This window comes from Columba livia, chromosome 8 (assembly GCF_036013475.1).
Source record: "Columba livia isolate bColLiv1 breed racing homer chromosome 8, bColLiv1.pat.W.v2, whole genome shotgun sequence".
NCBI classification, from domain to species: Eukaryota; Metazoa; Chordata; class Aves; order Columbiformes; family Columbidae; genus Columba; species Columba livia.
This window is the reverse complement of record NC_088609.1, coordinates 30,323,521-30,345,137: the sequence shown is the minus strand read 5'-3', so window position 1 is coordinate 30,345,137 and position 21,617 is coordinate 30,323,521. Positions and strand designations below refer to the sequence as shown.

General features: G+C 40.0%; 1 protein-coding gene across 14 annotated transcripts in view; it reads left to right on the top strand.

Moving 5' to 3' along the window:
• The window catches only part of RC3H1 (ring finger and CCCH-type domains 1), a 62,998-nt gene that overhangs the window by 6,924 nt on the left and 34,457 nt on the right, over positions 1 to 21,617 (top strand). For 12 of the 14 annotated variants that reach the window (XM_021295128.2, XM_021295129.2, XM_021295127.2 and 9 more), the window contains exon 2: positions 15,719 to 16,091. In XM_021295128.2, coding sequence (XP_021150803.1) covers positions 15,861 to 16,091 — 231 coding nt within the window. In that variant the 5' untranslated portion in view covers positions 15,719 to 15,860. Of the gene's footprint in view, positions 1 to 698; positions 10,243 to 15,718; positions 16,092 to 21,617 lie in introns of those variants that run through there. The other 2 variants (XM_065071319.1, XM_065071321.1) reach the window with 2 other exon arrangements.

Here is a 21,617-nt window from a genome sequence, read left to right as displayed (position 1 = left end):
TGCTAAAATGCAGTTTTCTTGTAGGATATTTTTCCTGGATCCGTGGGTTTCGTCACCTCTCTTCTGTGTAATGATCTTTAGTTCTCTGGTATTAGCTACTTTTTTTTTTAAATTTAGCTTCTGATATGAGTCAGTATTCAATTCAGCTAGCTAATGCAGGTAACAGAGATGGCATATTGCCTATTAATTTCTTTGTTTTGACAACTCAGACTTCCAGGATTGGTTGCTTGGATAATGGAGCAACCGTGGGACTCTCTGTTCTTGGACTTTACTGGGGACTATCAAAATATTCCTGTTTCCTCTGGAACTGGTGAGAAGTTAGGGAGCATTGTTCATGGCGCACTCCCTCGTGACTACTTTGGCTGTTGCTGTAAATTTGAAAGGAGAAAGATAAAAATAAGTTAGCCAGTCCACTCCATCAAGCCAGTTTAGCCTAAGTTAAACCAGAGGCTGCAACTCAGGCTGTCCTTCCTGTTTATGAGTCATTCTCTGTTTAATTGCGTGAAAAGGCCTCCTGTAGACTTAATTAAAAGAGAAGTCTTAGTAGTGCTGCAAAAAACTTCAGTTAAAATGGTGGATTTTGATTTTAGTCTTGTTTAACCAGGCTTTAAGGATGGAAGCTTGGACGCTATAACTTTTTTGTAGGTGATTCATACAACAAGTGGCAAGAAAATGTCATTCAGAAAAGTGAGTCTATTTTAAATGTGACTGCTTTGTTGCTAGCTGCTGTTGGATTCTATAGAAAAGGTCTGAGCCATCAGGGTTGCCTTCTGAATTTGCTAATGCTTGTATGTGGTGTTAGTCTTTTGTATTTATGTTCTATATTAAATTGTGTTGTGACTGCTACCTGGGGATATTCCTTCTGTTTTACCTTTTTTTTTATGCTATTTATCTACTGTGTTGTACTTCCTGCAGAGCTTTTTTATGGCTTGAAGATGGCTTACTTCATTATTCTTTATTTTTCTTTCTGAATTATCTCATTTGTCAAGTTTAAGGATGTATTTATTTTGAGGATCTTCAGGGAGACAAACAAGTTGTTTTGCATTGATAGTTGTGAGGTAGTGCGCAAAAAGGTGCTCAAAATAGGGGTTGAGACTGTGTTTGGAAACCTTTTAAATCGTCTATCTCTCTGCTGTGGGAGGATGCCTATTGACAGTATTAGGCAACTGGAAGTATCGGGAATAAACTTGTTGTGACTTGTCAGAATGCATCGGAAAACGTAGCTTTTCAGTTTTCCCTGCTGCTTATTTTACTGGTGACTCTGGACACAGAAATTAAAGATGTATCAGAGCGCAGGATACTTCTAAACTCTTCACCAGAAAGCAAAAAGGCACACCCAGTTGGTGCTTTCCAGGCTAAGACTCTGGATTAGAACAAGTCATTTTTGATGGCCTGCTTGGAGTTTGAGAAAAGCATTTCTGTTCCAGCCTCCTGCTTTGAGGGCTGCTGGTAGAGAAGGGCAAGAGGGATCTGGTAGCAGAGACTTCATAGCTTTGTGGCTGCAAAGCAAAATAAATTCCATAGGTTATACTAGTAGTAACTATTACTGTTTTTTCCAGAGTTAAGGCAATTTTATCTTCTTACCAAGCACTGTCATTTTTGCAGAATATGTTCCTTGGTGGCGGGGAGGAGAGAAATATTGGCCAAAGTTTTCATCTCTCCTTGATGTGTTATATTCTGTCTAATTTCTGTAGTATTTATGAAGAGAAAGGAATAAAAATAAGACTAATAAGATGACATAAAAATTGGCAAGCTGTTTGGGTGTTTTTGTTTTGTTTTTTTTTTAGCTTTATTCCTGTATCAGGTATATCAGAAATTAATCAGTTGGGTTATTCTACACTAAGTGTCAAAGTCTCTGCACTGTAGTTCATCGAAACTAAATGTTTGCCCCCTGGTTTTCTAAATCTGAGGATTTACATGGCTTCAGCAAGCCCAGATCTGTAGGTGGCTTTTCTGGTCACTCCTTTCTCAGTGGAAAAATGTTTCTAACAAAATAGCACACAACGACTGGGTGGGGATGTCTCTGGGTGTGTTTCTGAGGAGGAATTATGTGATCGCAGCCATTTTTATGTGGATTTTTTTAGAATAGAACAACTTGAGCTCTGTCAAGCTGAGGCTTGAGCATGACGGAGATGATTTCAGGATATACCAGGAAGAAAGGTAGCCACGGAAATGCTTGGTATCAGTAAGGTAAATTATCTACCAGTATTTGAGGATGTAATGGTGTGGCTATCGCATTAGGTACTGCACGATGAGCTTGGGTGTGGTGTCAGATTACTCACCAGGTATTAAAACAATCACAGACATTTTTCTTTTATGTAAACTCTGCAGGGGAAAAAAAACCCACGTTCGACTGTCTTCCTGTGAGTAATATATAAAGTCACCTGAGAGATAAAAATGTCAGTTGTCCTTTTTCCTACCCCTTCCTCAGGATAGGGGAAAAAGAAAGGCTTAGACCAGCTTATTTGCCAGTTAGGGTGACAGTGATTTGGAGCCTTCAGAAAGGGGATGTGAGTGACGACAAGCCTTTCCTTCAAGCACATTTGATGAGTTCTGAAATCACCTTGATGAATTAGTGTGGCTTTTGAGAAGTGGGAATAGAATCAGTCATGTTGATTTGACAGGCTGGTATGTGAGCTGTCATTACAGAATCAAAATTGACAGTAAGCCCCTGAAAATCCAGTGACTGTGCTGTGCTAAAAATATAAATACTTTGTTCCTGTTAGGTTTTGTATGTTAAAGAAAATAATTTCCAGTGCAATTATGAAGGCTTCAGTTGTGCTATTACAGGTGGCTTTGGCTTATGGATTTTGAGAATTTTCTTTTTTTGAATTGTTTGTCATGCAGTTTTAGCTTACTGTCATGGCTTTTATTCCCAAAACAGTGAGTGGATAAATACAGGGGTATGTAAAGGGATGTTAACTGCATGAATGGTAAGACTGACTGTTTCAATGCCTGGTTTTCCCTTCCTGTGCCTTCTCATATATTTAGGTAGCTGCTGTTTAATCAGGGCCTTAAACAATGCAAGACAGAGAATGTAAATGATCAAGTCATACAAATATTGCCTGTATAAGGCTTGCTTGTCACCCTGGCGTGGTCTGCAGCAATAGAGGTGTGATTGGCAGCTAAGTGCATCTGTTCCATTTTAGTACTCTAATAGAAGGAAATTTTTAAGATGGAGACAGGTAGATTTCTGTGTAGTCCAGGCGTGCATTAACTGTCAAAGGTGATCAGATTTACTCTCAAGGTACAGGTAATAGTGCCATCAGGATGTGTGGAGACTCAGACACTTGTACTCACCCCAGTCTGCGATGGTTTGCCTGTTAAAAGTGCTTGGTGGGCTGTGACCACTTCAAGAAGGAGATATTAATGGAAATAAAACCACCCAACTGAAGTACAAAGATGCTTGACTGCACATTGTTTTCTTTGAGTATCTTCCAGACCTTAGTCTTCCATGAGTGAGGTCTAATCTTCTGTGAATATAAGGTTCACTAACAGAAGTTAGCTCTTTGCTTTTTAAAAGGTACATGAGTTCAGGACACTGTGGAGAACTGTATACTTTCTACTAGTAGAACTCTGGCAGTCGAGTCTGGGAGATGGAGTCCTATCTGTTTTTTATTTCATGTCATTCTGGGTGTTGATACTGCTATATTATAGTTGTAATGTGTCTCCAGAGATGAACATATCTTTTAAAACTTAGCATTGTAAACTGAGAAGGAGAAAATTGTTCTTTGTGGTCTGCTCCACTTAGAACAGGTTTCATGCGTTGTAAGCGGTAAATAAGAGGACTTGCTTTGAAAAGACAAAATTACACGTCTGGAGTAGAACTGTGTTTACAGGGCCAGAGCAGCAAAATTTGTCAAGTTGACAGTGGATTTTTGATAGGTAACTTCCCAGGATTATAATATTTTGCCCTCTTGCTTGGATGATTTTCAAGTTTTGTAACTTTAAACTTTTTATAACTAGGATTATAATTCCAAAACCTATTAAGAGGCAGCAAGATACATCTTTTTTTTTTTTCTATTTGAATTCAAGCTCTTGCCAAAAGTAATTATAACTTTAGCTAATTACTGATCAGAGGGTCAGTGGGATGTTGGAGGTTTGGATTTTTTTTCTAATATACAACTGTCTCACATTGTTTTGTATTAAAAAAACCCCCACGTAGCTTTCATTTTTGTGGTTAAGCTCTGCAATGTTTGTTATTGGTTAAGAGTAGGTGTTCAATGGAAACCCTGAGACTTGAGCCTTTTGTTTCCACTCACTAAAACCACGAGTACTGTTTTTAATGATCCTGTAAAGCTGTAAAGAAGAGATGCTATTTTTATAAATCTGGAAGCTGAGACTAATACCAATGCAGCAAAATATTTAAAGTGTGTGGGTTTTATGTTTTGGGGTGGGTTTTTTTGGTTATAATTGAAGGTTACATGAAAAGTCTCATTCAAAAGGAGTACCTTGCCCCAGGCTATTTCTGGCCACTGGAACTGCTCTTTTTAGCAGTGCTACAAATTGAATCACCGGGTGCCAGTAGCATTTAGAGCAAATGAGGCTCAATTACATTCTGAGTCAGAAGCACCTGAATTAACCTGCTTTTCAGCAACGGTTGGGTGATCTCTCCTACTGATATTTAAAGACTTTAAGCCCTGTGCGAATGGTAATTTAACACTACTTAAAAGCGATGAGTGATGGGCAGGTTTGTCCTTGACAAAAAGCGTTTGGATTTTTACAAGGAAACTATACTCAGGTGTGGAGAAAATGTTGAATAGTATGTTGAGTAGCTAATTTTTATTATTTTTAAATGCAACTGTTATGTCAGAGCTGAAACTCTCCAGGCTCTGTGCCATTTCTGCAACAAGCTGCCTCTTAACCTTGGGTGACTCCAGAGCTTTAGTGCAGACTAGGTTACATTATTAAAATACAATTGCAGCCTCTGTCATGGAAACAAGCAGAATAGTCACCTGTGAAACTTAGGTTCTTTATCTTACTATTCCTACTATTATTACCAGTGAAGCTACTGCAGGGCTAGCCAAAGGAGGTTATCTGGCTTAGTTTGGTAACTGTAAGCTATTTTTGTTATCAGCTGTTGTAGCACTTACATGTTTGCTTCTAGGTTTGCAACTCTGGTTCTAGGAGCAGTAACAAAACTTGAATTTCTGGACTGCTACAGGATTCTTTCATCTACTTTAGATAGCGCTTTGCTCAGTACTGTAACCAGGATGAGCTGAAAGGAGGGGTTTGACTGTATTTGTGTGACTTGCATGGTAAATAAACGATGGTTGGATCTAGCTGTGAAGCATTCTTTTTGAAACAGAAGATTTTTAGGTGGATTTAGTATAAAGGAACAATTCCACGGGTTATCACTTGAGTTCCGTATTCCATTTCACCTATTCTCATTATGCCTCATTGTTAGGATTGCTTTATAGTGTTTAAATGTGTCGTTAAAACTTAGCCAGTGCTTTAGAGATGGCTTCAATTAACGAAGACATCTAAAAATCTGTGCTAAAATAAGCTGTTTATGAAATTACTCCTAAAAACTTGATAAACCTGTGATGCTAAAAGAAACTGTCTTGACGTTCTCATATTCTGTTCTCCCCCCTTTCCCTTATGTTTCCAGTACTGCTTGACCATTTAACAGATCTGGAGCAGCTTTTGAAGCCTGTTAGAAGCTAATGTGTTCTCCTAGTGGAGACGAGATGTGTTGGATTTAGAGCTGGCAGGAGAGCACTGGGGAGAAGGTAGTGCTGCCTCGTGGAGCCGTGCATGAAACTGCACTGAAAATACCAAATAGGTGATATTTTGTTATCTGTCTTCATTAGGGGTAGAATTAAAACATAAATCTGGATGGTTTAGTCCTCACAAGGATAAGGTGCTTAACCCATATTAGCTTGTGGGAAGCAATGCAGGTTATTATTTGCTGTTGCAGTGGGGATGAGATTCTGCTGCTGCAGTGTTAAATCTTGTCTGTAGTATCCTGCTTGTAGGTAGTGGCTGTCATTTGCTCTTCAGTTACAATTTGTGTGTTTTCACTCATCTTTTGACAATTCTCATTTTAGTTATAGACAGGACTGGTGCAGGTAGACTTAAGCTGTGATCTGGAAGAGAAATGGGGAAAACGTGGATTATCTGCTGTTAGCAACCCCTAAGTCTGCTTACTTCCACGCTTTGGAAGGGTTTGTTAGGGCTGCAACATTGTGGTAACAGAGCAGTGTTCTGACAACTGTGTTCAAATGTGCATCTTTTCTCTGAAGTTGATGGTACCTTATGGTTTCTTACTAATGTAGAAATGATATTGTGTGGTTGACTGAACAGGTGCCTGAAGTAGAGAAGCTGAATTCTTGAAGCTGATATAGTATAATAATTCTTTGAGAGGAGGATTCAACAGTGTATAGAACATAATAAGGCTCAGGAGGTGAAAAAATGTCATTGTGAACTCCTGCTGTGATGAAATGAATGTGCCAGCAAAGTGTGTGCTGCATTACCTCTTGAAATAACATCACAGTAGTCTAGAGATTGTTTTGTATACAACATATAACAACCTTTCTTGTGATAATAATATGCTTAAAATGAATTAATTATTAAAAAACAGGCAGACAAGAAACTACATTGGTAGTTTTGTTTAAAAAAATAATTAGTTGTTTTCACTGCTCTTGGATGACTTTGCTTTTATTAAAAGATCTTTTTGACGTTTAAGTGCAGTCTTCCAAAATAAATTGCTTTGAAAGTAAATAGAATAACTGAAGCTTTATTAGAGACTCCTGTTATGTAAACAATTGTTAACATGAAGCTGTTTGACATCTATTTTTACAATGGGGGCAGCATCTATGAAGTGTTGAGAAAAAACACCTTCAAATCAAAGAAATAAAAAGAGGGAGACCCACTAAAGAGGAGGTGAGGAAGCAGACCCTTAAAATGTTTGATTTCTGAATACCTGGAAACTTCTGTGTAAAATGGAATTTTACGTTTTGATTTGACTTTCGAAGACTCATTGAAATAGAAGGCTCCTCTTTCCTACACTTGGCAGCAGCAGGTATTCACTTAATATTGCTCTTACTGTATATTTCAGCGTGTCCTTACTATTGCACCTGGAATTTTGAATATATGAGCTTTGCAGGTTATTTTATCTTCTTTTGTTTGAAAACAAAAATTTTGGGGAGGGTAAATAGTGTAATGCTAACTGTTGAACATAAAAGAATTGAGGTGGGAGGGACTTAAAACTGTTACTCGATTCTAGTCCTGTAAGTCCATCAAACGTATTTTCAGTAATACTGTCACAGTACACCACAAAAATATGCATGTGTGCACACGCAAAGCAGCTAGAAAGATGTGACTTCTGCAATTTTTGTTTGGTTTTTTGTTTGTTATTCAGTGGGAGTGGTTTTTATGGAAGTTTGCTGGGGTGAGGTGAATTCTTAAAGGTTGTATTGCAGGTTGGAGGCTGAGGAGTGGTTTTGGACAACTTTGGACCGGTGTATCCAGCCGGACTTTAATTCTCCCCTCTGCTGTTTCATTGTTTCACATTGCAATGATAATGTTTTTGTAGCTGTAGTGTGTGTCATTGACATAAAAGAAAAATTACAGCTGCTGAATCAAGCTGGGAGAGAAGCTCTTACTGGATAGTGGGTGGCAAGCAACAATTTCTCATTTTTTGTTAAGTCAGAGTTTTTAATGCATTCTCTTCCATTGAGTTGGGATGGGTCTTAACTGAATGATTCATGTATACTTCTCTCAGTTGAAGAAATTATAAACGTATTGCAGTGGCAACAAGATGATCTCCCCTTCTTTCCTGAATTTGCTTCTCATCTACCAGATGCCTAGAGTAGTAGTCAGGTAACTGTAGATTATTCCTCCATGAAAAAGAATGATACTGGCCTTTAGTGATTTTGATTTTTTCATATGGTTTCTCATTAGGAGATACCAATCCTAACTGGTGCTGTGATACTTTCGATACTTCAGATCACTAAAATGTAAAAAGTGTTGCTTTGTTCTTTCATCTGTGCCTATGCAGCTGAAGTGTTTGCAGTCTTCAGAATGCTACCCACTTCCCATTGCTTTCCCTTCTTGAAGATTACTACTTACATTTTTATTTTAGGTGGGCTGGTTTTGTTGCTTTGTTTCAGTTAAAACGAGGTCCTCGTGTAATTGTTGTCCACCCACATTTCTGCTTACCTGTGTTTATTGAAGACCTATGTTTAAAACTGCTAGCTTTAACTGTTTGCATAGTTCTTCCCCAGTTAATCTGGAATATTTTAGAAAGGAATGAATAAGGAAGAATAGTGACTTCTCTAGCTGACACCAAGAGGGAATGTGTGTCTGTATCCTTGAATCTGAAGATTTCTACAAGCTTGTCCTGTTTCTCTTTACTGTGGTTTCTTAAATGGGTGATCTTACGGCAAGCACTAGTACATCTGGAAGTTGTGGTGGCTGGTTTTTAAGCCAAACAAACAAAACTTCTTGCATTATAGGCTTTTGTATAAACTCTGAAAAGCTGTCTAGAGGAGACTTGTTACATAAACTTTAACCTGTTTTTTCTGATCTTCTGATATGCGAAAGGAATTGTCCTCTCTTTAACTTCCCCAATTACTTGGAAAAGGCCTCAGACTCAATGTTGTGGCAATTCTTGTGGTTATTTGGGTGTTCAGAAAGCAAAATGTATGTGCTTCTGGGAAAAGCATTTCTTGCCTCCCTGAGAACAGGACTGACTGAAATTTGACCAGTTGAACCAAAAGCTGAAAACTATTGTGGCTCTTTTAAGTGCCTTCTGCCTTTCTTTTGTTAATCTGTTTGGTTCTTCCTTGATTTTTTTAATCCTGGTTTAATTGTTGTGTTACTGTAATAGTCATTTGCATTGACAAATGCAACAACTCTTTGAAAGGAAAGGAGCATGTTCTAGACATGCGTGTCTGCTGTGAACTCCCTAGTCTTAATCATCGATGGGCTTGGGAGTCCTTATGATTGGTAGAAAAAATTTCCTAGGTAATAGATCACAAAACCACTTACTATTGAACACTTCCCCTTTCTTCTAAATAAGCTGTAATGGATGTATAGTATCAACCAGAAATTACAAAGTTAGTCGTGTATATCTTCCCCAAAAATTTACTGTTTGAGCCATGTGCAGGTTGTATGTTTTGGGTGGTATGAGCAGGGAGGTTTGAGCTTCCTTTACATACATAGTGTCTTTTCATTACTCTAATGGTGTATGATTAGTGATTGAACGTTGAGTGAGAATAAAAGGTCAAGAAAATGATATAATAGATTTCATACCATGTTTTTTTTTTTTTCCTGTGAGATGCTAGATAAATATAACTTTATTCAACACTTTTCCATTCTGTAGTAAGATACTAGCTCTCGCTCACAGGATGTTGTGAAGCTTAAATCATTGTAAATTGCTGCTAGATCCTCTGTTGGGAGGTAGTGTGGTGGAGTTGTGATGTAGGTGTCTTGGGGTTTTTTTGTTTGTTTGTTTCCCTTGTGGTGTTACAAGTCAGGAAGTTTCAAATGAAGGATAACATCTTGTCCTTAATTGGCCCCATATTCCTAAGGTAATTTACAGGCTACCAAATTAGAGACTTTTGCATGAAAGTAGATAACTTCTTCTTTTGTTTTCACAGTCCAACATTACTGTGGATAAAAGAAAGCAAATCTTGAAAGTGATTTAACTGAGCTTCAGTGAGTTTGGAGCAGAATTTTTATGATCCTGATTTTTCTCTCTTTGTGTTTTTTTTCGAGAGTCACTTTTCCATCTGAGGGGAATGTGTGTCTGTATCCTTGAATCTGAAGATTTCTACAAGCTTGTCCTGTTTCTCTTTACTGTGGCTTCTCAAATGGGTAATCTTACGGCAAGCACTAGTACATCTGGAAGTTGTGGCATTTGGTTCGTTGGTTTTTAAGCCAAACAAACAAAACTTCTTGCAATATAGGCTTTTGTATACATTCTGAAAATATTATACAGTCACTGCAGCCCATTGGTGTTTATGTAGCTTTAAAAAAAGGGTGGGAATGTGTGTTACACACAGGCTTTCAGGATTTGCTGTTGGGTGGAAAAGTCTGTTGTTGCAGAGCCGTGTGTTGCGAGCAGGCGTGCGGCGGCGCGGGGAAGGAATGAGGAAGCGGAGCGCTTGCCGTCAGTTGACAGGGTACAGCCAAGTTTCGGCCACCAAACAGGAGGAGAGAAAGAATCTCAATCTAGCAGAAATACTATTCGGGGCTTATCGTATTAGTGTTGTTCATGGAACTCCCTGGGTGGAGGTAAGAAGCTTTTTCTTCTACCTGTTCTCTGATCAAACACAGGCTTTGTCTTGTCTTTTTTTCTTTTTTTTCTTTTCAGTGGTTTTGATATTAAAAACACAGCTAGCATGGCTTATGCTTTTCTGTGTAGCATGAATTTGGCATATGGGGTGTTTGTGTGTGGCTTCAGTGTGCCTTCTGAGACCAAAGTGTTGGGTCTCTATAAATGCCCCATTACTTTTGGCAGGTCAGGGTTTCCCAGGGGTTGTCATGGTGATTTTTTTGCTACAATGAAATTCAGGACTTTTAAAAATATTAGGTCCTGTGCTTCTTCTCAGACAAGAGAGCAATGATACTTCAGTGTTCTCAGAAATGCTATTTATTATCTAGATCACACTGGAGTGGAAAACTTATTTACCTAAATAGGTCCTGTGAAGCACTGGTGAAAATCGGTGGTCTGTTTGGCACTAGGCAGGTATGAAAGGATCAGGTTGTTCGGGTAGGATTGCACTGTGGGCATCTGATAATCCTGATTAGTTAGGAATTGTTTCACTATTCTGTTAATTTCATTTAGGCTGTTGATTTATTTTTAATCTTGAGTGTCAGCAAAGTTTTGTAGTAGTTAATGTATCACAGAACCAGTCTCACAGGAGAGAGAACAGCATCTTTGGCTAGGTTACTTTTTCTCAGGAATGTGCATGGTACTACTAATGAGTAAGAGTCTTTAAAATAATTAATAAAATGTTTTTCTTTATTAGATGAAAATACAGATTAGCCACAAGCTGCGTTTGTGTAAGCAGGTCAGTAGGCAAGCCTGAGTTTGTTTTGGCAGCGACAAGCTCCTTAATGTTAAGCTTTGCACTCAGTAGATGTACTTACATCTTTACTGTTAACTGCTACAGGAAGTTCTGCTTGTTTCACTTCTAAGTAAGAGTCAGCAAAAATGAAACAGCTTCAGGACTAAAACAAAAGCAGATCATAAAAACTACTATTACTCAGAATGTTGATCTTCGAATGTCAAGAAGATGAGACTGCTTGAGTAAGAAGAGCTTAGCGAAATGCCGGAGATGTGTAAAAACAGAGGAGCTGGTAAGGCTCTGAAGAGCTGTATGTACCGGGAGGGCAGAAGCGGAGCAGAGGGTGCCCCGTACGTGTGCTGAGTCATCTGCCGTAAGCTGTAACGTGACTTACCGGGGACTGCTGCTGGGAAAGATCCCTGTCAGCTTCGGCATGACGAAGCGGCACATGATAAGGCCGTGCTAGTACACGTTAGGTCCAAATAACATGTTTGTGAGAGGAGTCAGTATATATGTGGTACCTGTACTAAAGGACTGGAGGGTGCAATTAATTTAAAGGGAGTTGAGCTTTAGCTGAAAGCAGAAGAGAGTTTTCCTGTGTGTCATCATGCATGAAACTTGATGCCAGTGGATATTGGTACAAAGCGTTCTGCATTTTAAAAACAACTCATTCCTGATGGTTGAATCTGCAAAGCTTTCTAGCTTCGTGTGGAAGGCACTGGTCATTGCGGACACAACACAGCTTGGACAGGAGCCTGTGTTACCCTCTGCGTTGTAGGCCAGCCGAGTAAGGAATGCGATGAAGTGTTGAGTAGTTGTCCCAGTGGCTTACAGAACCATCCTGTCTTTCTCTGAAGAATGATCCCGTCTTTCTCTGAAGTACTAGCAGGGTCCCAGAGTAGATGGGTCACTGATCTGATATTACAGCGTGACATTTCCAGTCTGAGTTGAAGGATGGAATTTCAAGGATTTTTTGGGAGTTGAGGGAGGGCCCAGAAGAGAGGGGAAAATGTTTTCAGGTTCTTCTAGCTGTGGATAAGAGCAGCTTATGTATCACTACGCAGGAGGAGGAGGAGGCTTGCTTACAGGTATTTCATGTGTTCAGACGCAGAAGTAAGGAAATAAAACTGTCTCTGGTCCTGCTGTAGTATCCAAGGTCTATGTCTTGGGGCATGTTTGTTCTTAATTACAGCTTCTAGTCTTCCAATTTATGTGCTGTGGATGTGTCTTTTTAGTTTTTGGTTTCTTGGGTTTTGGAATATGTTTTCCTCAATCATGCACGAAGAAGTTTCTGTATATGTATTTGAAGTGTTGAAAGCTAACCGGTTTGATATGCTTAGCAAATTGAGAGGTTGAGTTTAAAATGTCATAATATTATGGGAAGGGAGATTTTATTTAAATGGGTATGCCTCTTATAAATATTTGCATTTGTATTTTGCTCCGGCATAATGCTGGGAGAGAAACATTTAAAAAGGAAGAGTTGTAGCATGCAAGTTTGAATGTGTTCCTTCTACATTATCTCTACAAGGAAGTGTTATCTTTCTACAGTGATGATGGTTCCGGTAGCCATCTGTGATAATGAAACTGTCTCACTTCCATCATTTTATTGCTGCTTGAAATCTCTCCTGTTGAAAGTAGCTCTTCGAAGTTCGAGAATATTTTGCTTCCAGTTGTTTCCGAGGTCACAGCAAGTCACAAAGCTTGCAAAAAGGCGCGTATCGTTCCCAGCTTCACTTCTGATGTGTGTACCCAATCTGTATGCTTTGTGCCTGAAATAGATTTAGGTTGTATCTCGCAGCCTGATGCTGTTTCCTTGTCTGAAGATTAAAGATCCAGCAGGAAAACTGGACCATCTATGTGGAAAGCTGTGGCAGCAGCAGCAATACTAGATTTGGTGCAGGCCTGTGTGCGTGCAGTTCCTGAACCCTCGGTCCCTGCGATGCCATCTCTGTCTTACATGAGACCAGAAGAATTCCACAGTTCTGTGCTGATCTTCTGGAGAGATTTATTAGCAGAGGTTGTTGCTCAGACAGCTGTTCTATTCTTCCCTGGGCAAAAGGTTGGCCGGATCGAGCTAGTTAGCCATCTGTTCCAGCAGTTAGACTGTGCTGAAATAAATGATTTCCTGTGATTTCTCACAGCTGTGTTTTCTATTGTCAGTGCTATCTGTGGCTTTCCTCTGGTGTTTAAACACCAGCATGTGTGCACAGGCACTGCAGAGTCTGGTGAAATAGAGAGGAGGAGAGAAGGAAATGGGGAACTGTCACCCACTGATGAAATGTGCCTCTATTTAGTGCAATTCCACAGTCAGGGCTGTGGGATTTCCATTCAGGTGTGATGTGCCCATCTATTTTGTCAGTTTGGTGCCAGCCTTGGACTTGTTGGACCCTTTGGAGAGCTGTACCTGTGTATAAGCTTTACCTCTTTGTTTTCCAGACTTTTGAGGCCTGCCTTGGTAAGAGATCAGGATGCCGCTAATTACCCTCTCCCTCCCCAGACTCCCCAAACTTCTCTGTCAACTGTCAAGATTGTAAATAAATGTGACCTATTTCATTATGCCAGATAAATATGACCTATTTCATTATGCCAGTTGTCTGGAGTGGCCAGAGGTGTAAGTAGGAACAACATGTCTCTGTTTATTATTAAGTTGTTAACTCATGTTAAAGTTTTGCTTAGCTCTTTTTTCAGTTCAGAGCCTGGGATGTTTGCGTCTCCACATCCACATTTACTTTCTAGTGCTGATGATATACTTTCATGTCAGCTTCTAGTTTTAGATTTCCTCAGTAAGAAATCACTCTTTTCCTTAATGCTTGCTTAATAATCTATGTTTCACATAGACTGTTCAAATTGTTTCTGAATTGCAGATGAATCTGGGAGATTATTGCTAGATATTTTAATTCCAGTGTGGTGGAAAGGAAGCAGTACGATTCAGCTCTTAAACTTGGAACCTGAAATGGTATTTCATAGCACAGCAATACATACACTAGATTTATCAAGCTGTGTATTCCTCTTGGCAGAAGGATTTTTGTGGAGTTTCAAATTAATTTCTATTACAGATTTGGTTTACAAAGAATGTTTCTAGCTGGAATACTTATAACAGGGTTTACCTAAAAATATATAAAAAGAGGGCTTGGAAATAAATGTCCTGGATGTTTTAGGCATTGTCTCTTGCTATTGATTTCTTATTGATTCCTCATTGGCTGGCAGACAGTGGCTGTGTGACATTTGTACTTTGTCTTTTGCAGACAGAAGTAATTTTTTTCATTAGTTTTAGAACTAAGCTTTAATGTTTCATTGATGAAACATGGCTAAAAGCTTATACTAGTAACTCTTCATTGTTTGCTTTGACAAAATGATGTTAGCTGTGAATAACATTGCACTAAATTCCGTAACAAAAGCCTGAGGCTTTTCAGAGTCTGTGTTTTATTTAGCATTAGACTTTTGTTGCTGTTTTAAAATGTTTTGCTTCTGAATTGCACAAGTCCTAACTTGAAGTTTCTCTCTCTGTCTTGTCTTAGAATTGAGATTTTAATTTTGAGGTTGTTTTTAAAGCTAAGATTTTGTAAAAGGTTGCTGGTTCTTATACAACAACTTTCTATCTGAACGGGTATTAGGAAGCAGGTACAGGCTCCTCAGTGTAAAACCTAAGCCAGTGGTCTGTGGGAAAGTGAAGCTAATATATTTGGGTTCTTGGGGTGGGTTTTTTTTCTTGTTGTTTTGCTTCTTCATTTAGAAAAATCTGTTTGGTAGTAAAACTGTGTGAGCTGCACTGTTTTCTTGCTAGTTTCACTGGTGATAGAAGGTAAGTCAGACATCAGTTTGGGGGTTCCTTGAGAAACAGTTGTCATTTTTCCAGTCCAAAGTGACTTCTAGATATTTTCCTCCTGCTTTAGAGGGATGGAGCAGTTTGGTAGAGAGCCCCGGCGGCAAGTTCTGAATGCTGAATTATACCCAGCGATGCAGGGAGATTTCCAGGATAACTGGGGGGTGGCTGGATAAGCCCATGTGGTACCGTGGAGCTCTGCACAGATCGGCTTGTCTGCACGTCCAGTAGTAGCAGTACGTAGTATTGCAGTCATACAGTGTCTGACTATACCCTGAGCTCTTCATCCGCTTCTTCTTGAGGTTATGGCAGCTCATATGTCCCCACAGCATCACTGTGCGCCAGGCCAGAGCCTGCTGAACTCGGAGGAAACCTTACTTGTCATGAACGTTTTGGATGAAACTTTGTTGAAGCAGAATTAATTAAAACTTTAATATGGTTAAAAAAAAAAAATAGTGGCATAAGCACAACAGCACTTCAAAAATTATCGTTCTTTATCCAAATGTGGTTGATGTTAATTAGCTCATTTGTAAAGAAAAAAAGTGAACATAAAACCAAAAAGCTAATTAGTCTCTAACTTCAGTGAGATAGATAACTATATTGTTTTTTGGTTGTTTGAGTTGGTTGGTTGGTTTGTTTGTTTTAAGCTGCATACAGGCAGAAATGGCTTTAAGTGGTGTTTTAAGTTTTGGGGTTTTTTTCCCAGTGCCAGAGACTAGCTGGAATTAAAGCAAATCATGACTCAGTCTTCTCTTTAGTGTCAGAACTGCACTCCTAGTTCAGCCATACCTCTGCAAGTGGTATTTACCTAGCACAAAAGATTTCATATGCCAGTTCCAGTAGAGAATGCTCACTTTATGTTTCTGTTTTCTTTTAGGTTATGTTTCACACTATGTGCTGACTGTCTGTACTTACAGAAGATATTTAAAAGCAAACAGACTTTTTTTTTTTTCCGAAGATTTTGATTCCAGTGGAATCTGCGCTTTAGATTTTTGTCTTGTCAATTTACTCCTGAAGCAATGCCTGTACAAGCTCCACAATGGACGGATTTTCTCTCCTGCCCAATTTGCACACAGACTTTCGACGAAACGATTCGGAAGCCCATCAGCTTGGGTTGCGGACACACTGTCTGCAAGATGTGCCTCAACAAGCTCCACCGTAAGGCATGTCCCTTTGACCAGACCACTATCAACACAGACATTGACCTCCTGCCTGTGAACTCAGCCTTGCTGCAACTAGTGGGTGCTCAGGTATTGGTGTTTTGTTTTTTTTTTTTTAATTCTATGTCTGCATTTTCCTTCTTTTAGATGGGTAATTAATGAATAAAGAATGTAATTCTGCATTAATTGTGTGTAGAGTAGACACCTTTTTGTAGACTGACTTTGACAAGTGCAGGTTTTAGACCTTCGATGTGCTGTGGTAGAGGTGGCTGGAACAGCAGTTCAAATCTTGCTTACACTGGTTGCTGTAGAACTTTGTTACATCTAAATTAGTGTAACCTGGGCTGTTCCCTTCCTTCTTCACCAACTTCTATCTAGTCATGCTCTCCCGAAAAGCTGAACTGGATCCAGGAGCTTATCTTGTGGGAAGCCATTCTTCTTCTGTGTTACTTCCTTTACCATATTCATGCTATGGACTTGTGACCGGTTGTCCCAAAGCAGGAGGAGAGAGTAAGGGAGTGGCACAGAGTAAGGGAGTGGCACAGACCCCTCTGGTGGCAGCCTTAGTAGTGCCTTATGTTTAGTTTGAAACAGTGCTCTGGAAATATAATTTCCTGAGCTGACATGTTAATCTAAATCCATATAGGTGGGTGAGGGGGAGTCTGCCCGAGACTCAAACAGGTACTTGTGAGGTGAGCTGAACCAGTGATCTGATGGGGATGAGAGCGCCCTGGCAGCACTGGGATGTGTAGAAAGCAGGATCGCCCTGTTCAGTTGCAGCACAGACTTAAATTGGCATCAGCTTATCACAGTTAGATTGCTGGTAATTTCCTGTGACCTGTGCCATACCCAAGGCTGGACAGAATTGTGAGCTTGGGGAAGGGAGGGACAGTCGTGTCTAACTTATTATGGGTGAGGAACAAAAATGTAGACAGGCTGGGGTTTTTGTGTCTGGGCTGAGCTGAGTCTCGGAGGTAGCAGAAAATTCCGTGAGATCCACAGCTCAGGGAAAAGAGAAGAGCTCTGTTTTGGAGGAACTTCAAAAGGTGTGGAGGAAAGAAAGATGTTTTTATGATGCTTTTCATTAGGCACTGTGACCTGGAGAGATTCAGATGGTGTTTTGCCACTTTTTTGTTTGATATATCGAGTAATATGGCTAGCTTGTTCTTTTGTGGTGTATGGCATAGGAGTTGTTTCAGAAGCTTAAAAATTAGGTTGTGTTCCTGGCTGTGCTGAGTGACTCATCCTGCTCTGCAGGAGAGGGCGGTGAGATTGTGTGCCTCCATTTCTATGATAACTCTGCTGCCATCCTTGAAGAGCTTCAAAGCAGTGTGGAGTCTGTGGGTGATGCCATAAATAAATATTGTCATTCTCTTTCTCCCTTCTTCCTTCCTCTGAGTTTCTAGAATAGTTCCAACTGCAGCCGAATACCCACCTTTATCGTAAATGTCTTTTTCCTCTTGCATTTTTGGGGTTGTTTTGTATGCATTTGTTAAGCTTTGTGAGAAGTTATGTGATAGCTTTAACTTGATCTTTACCTCAATTAAAATTTCCATAAAAACAAGATCTTCTGCAATGAGTAAAACTCTCTGCCCCTGTTACAGGTAATTTAGAACTTTATTCTGGCTTTGTTAGTCATCCAACCAGAGTGTCCTCATTTGTACGTGTATGAGGCATGAAGAAGGAAGAGCGGCTTCATGATAGTATTGGATTTGTCTTGAGAGCGAACTGAATTCTTGGTTGCAACTTTGAACTAATGACATTTTTGTGCTACTTTTTGTATTTACGTGATCAGGATTTGTAAGACCTTGTTTCTTGGTGACCTGAAAGCTGCAAATGCCACCCAAAAAATACATTGTTCTCTCCCCCCTCATTTGTACTATCTCCCTCCCAGTTCTAATTCCAGTGAGCACGTGAATGAAATCCAGGTTCACTATAACTCTCCCTCCTTTCTTTTCTTTCCTTTTCCATTCCTGGCACCTGTTGTACTGTTTACCAGACTGTGGAGTACTAGAAAGTAAATAAACACTCTGTGCACTGAAGGACAGGGAAACAGTTCTTCTCTATGGCCATTTTTTTCATGATTTTACAGGAAAAGGCTTTGTTAAGGGAAAAAGAAAAAAAAAAAAAAGGTACTTGGGAGAAATTACAGTAATTTTGAACTCCGTCCTGTTAAGAGGGTGGGCTCTCTTTGTTACATAGCCACAAAAATGATCTGTGAGCAGCAAGCCAGCTTACAGAGCGTGAGTCGCTAATTTCAACAGATCTAATTTTCTTGTTCCGCTTGGTTTAGTTTCAGGAGGGTATATGTGTTGTTAACATCCTCTAATCTCCAACAAATGCCCGCACACCTTAACCTGAGTCCATGGGGAGATACACGTTAGTTTAATTTTTGAATTATCCAAAAACCAGGTTTTATTTTAGAAGGAAATCCAATACAACACAAAGCTTTTATCTGGGGGGAGAGAACAGTTTGTTCTCTTCCCTGTGGGGTGGCTTCTGAGAAGTTCACACTTTTCTAAGTGTTAAGTGCATCTTTGCTGGAGGCAGAGGAGGAAACCAGGCGGTTTTAAGAAGCAAATCTATTCTGCTGTGACTGGCAGCAATGATAGGATTCCAGGGCAAGTCAGGTTGGTTGGCTTTTGCACAGGCACAAGGGGTGAAATAAGCAGGATTGTATTTCTGGGGAAAATGTGCTAAGTTTGTCACACAGCCACCCAGGAAAGCAGTAACCTCTTTCTCTGATGATAGCATTCTCTCTCTATGTAGGTTTCATCACTTTAATGGTGAAGAGTTGTTTTTTTACTTGAATTAGAGGCTGTTTCTCAGTTTTCCCTCTCCTTACCTCTTCCACAAAATGAAACTTTTTGCCCAGGTTACAGCCACCCTTGGTGTGAAAATTAACTGTTGCAGATACTCATATGCTGTTCCCCTACTGTACAGAGCCACAAAAGAGGAATCTCTGTGAAGTTGTTTTTAGTGCAATCTCTTGAGGAACTGAAGACAGTAGACTTTGGGTTATGTTTGGTTTTGGGGTTTTTTGGCAGGAAGCAAATAATCTGTTTGCAGAGTGTGTGAGGGGGTGGAAATATTGGAAGAAACAGATTTCAGTCCACACAAAAAGAGGTTTGGTCTGTTTAACATGTTCTCATTCTGGGCGATTAGATGTCTAATGGTAATTAGTGACAACTCAAGCTGACATCCTTCATCAAGTTACGCTGAAATCCCCAATTTGGCATCACTGCCTGGTTAGAGATGTTGGTTTAGTGTTCTTTTCCGGTTCCCTTCCTCATGCCATCATAACCGGCCTCTTCCCACAGCCACAGGCAGCCATGCTGATGGGCGACATTCCACTGTCGGGATGCAGTCATTGCCAAGGCAGATGCACACAAAATGAGCGCAAATTTAAAGTGATTAAACATCTGAGATTATTCTTCCTGTCTTGTTCTTGTTCCCCTGGGGAAGTGTTGATTACTATATTATGTAAAGACATTTGCATTGAAAACTGTGATACTGGTGTGGTGTCTGAGGGAATGGAATATTGAATGAGCATGAAAAGAATGAATTTGCTCTGAAAGGCGTCTTGTTTGGAGGCTCTCAGGAGGTGGAAAGAGAAGTGACCATAAGGTCTCGTGTGCTATTGAAAGGTTATTTTGTCAAGGGGAACTGAAAATGTTTTGGAGTCGAATTATTTCTCAGTTTTCCCTCAGCAATTACATGACAGAATCAAAATTAAAATTCGGATCTCCTGTGACTTCTCTGAATCATGTTTTTATTTCTCTCTTGGTAGATGCTGTTCTTAAAATTATTCTAACCCTAAAATATTTCAAAAAGTCTCAGAAGTGCATATAATAGAATCAGCAAAAGGGCAAATTATTTTTAAGTTTTACTGTGAGATGCATCACATGAGTGAAGATGAGCTGTGTGTAGGGAGAAATATGTTCTTGTCTCCTGACAACCACCAAATAAGCGTCTTATTTTATTGTTCAATACTACACTTGCTCCAGCTTAAGATGAAAGTTTAATCTCTTGTGGGCTCATTTTGCAAAAAGTACAGTTGTGCATGGCTTTTAGATTTTTACACTGAAGCTTCCCTTGTAAAGAAAAGAAATGGGAATGATATGCAGATACGCAGCATTGAATAGCTTGATTAACTCTTGCAAGTTTTTCTATGCCAGCTTTTTCCTGGGGGAAGCTTTCTGGTAGTTGCCGAGACAGTCCCTGTGTCTCTCTGGTGGAGTTGTGCTGTGTATGGCATTCCAAAGCGCTGCTATGAATGCGTGCTAAACCTGCCTTAATTCCAGATCGCAATCCAGGGCTGGACACGGCTTCCTGTCCCACGGCTGCCCGAGCCCTCTTTGTCTGCTGGCTGTTGTGACACTATAGTCGCGTTTCGGATCGTCACTGGTGGCAGACTGAATGCTTGCAGGAGCAGATAGGAATTTGCACAGACTGTATTACAGCAGTAAATATGGCAGAGACTGTGCAGTCGGCACAAACGCATGAGATGTGTGTTGTTTTATCAATAAGCCGGTTGTGCTCGTGTTACTACCCAGACAGAAGCAGGCTGCTAAAATGGCAGTGGCTTTGAAAAGGAGGTGGAGTATTCTGTTAACACGAAAGCAAATATTGAAGGTGCTTGTATTTGTTTCCCAAATCCCAAGAAACCAGTCCAGCTGAGGCTGTTGCAGCAGTTATTGCTGATCACTGTAAATACAGTTGCAAAATCTCCTTTTGCTGAAAACAAACGAACAACTAAACAAATGCCACTCTGTCCCTGAAACTAAAACACCCCCAAAACCTCAGGAGTTGACTGCAGTCTGTGAAAGCATCCAGGCTGGCCTTGCTGTCTTGGTGTGATTGAACTTGGTTTTGTTTTTCCCTTGAATAGGAGTAAAAGGGGAGGTGTCTGATCCAGACTGTCTTGATGATGTTAGTTTTGGGTTAGTATCAACTGTCTTAATTGCAGCTGATAGGTTACACTGGGAGACTTTTTTTGCCACCTACTGTAAAGGCAGGAGCTATGCAGCTGGTAACTTTGTTTTGCAAGGTGTGTCAAATGAGCAACTCAGCACACACAGTTGTCTAAGCCTGTAGAAGTGTGATTGTATGATTGAAACAGCTTGCTTTCTATTAACGCTGATAGGAAAGCTCCTGTCCATAGTGGTGGTGGCGGCAATCCTATGTATATATGTGTGTGTATATATTTTAGTTATCACTGCCTTTATTTGCTGCTGCCATGCGTGGCTTGGTTGCACATTAAGGTTAGTGGGTTTGTAGCTTCTTTAACTGAAGCATTAAAGGCTTGTGCTTGGAGATGGAGCACCTTGGTTAGTCCTTGTTAGCAGCTGTGTGGGATTAGCTTCTTGTTATTGCCAGTGGGGTAGTGATCGGCTTGAAGACAGAAGTTTGAGATCCTTTTGCACTTCAACAGCATATGCAGGAAGTGCTCATGTTTAGTCTTCTGAGAAATTCCAGTTCTCTATGCTATCATATATTGATATTGCTGAATAGTGTTGATGAGAAACAGCACTACAGGGCTATGCTGCGCCCCTAAAAAGAAAACAACGCAGTCAGATTAATACTTGCAGGGTGTGTTTGTATTCACAATGTAGG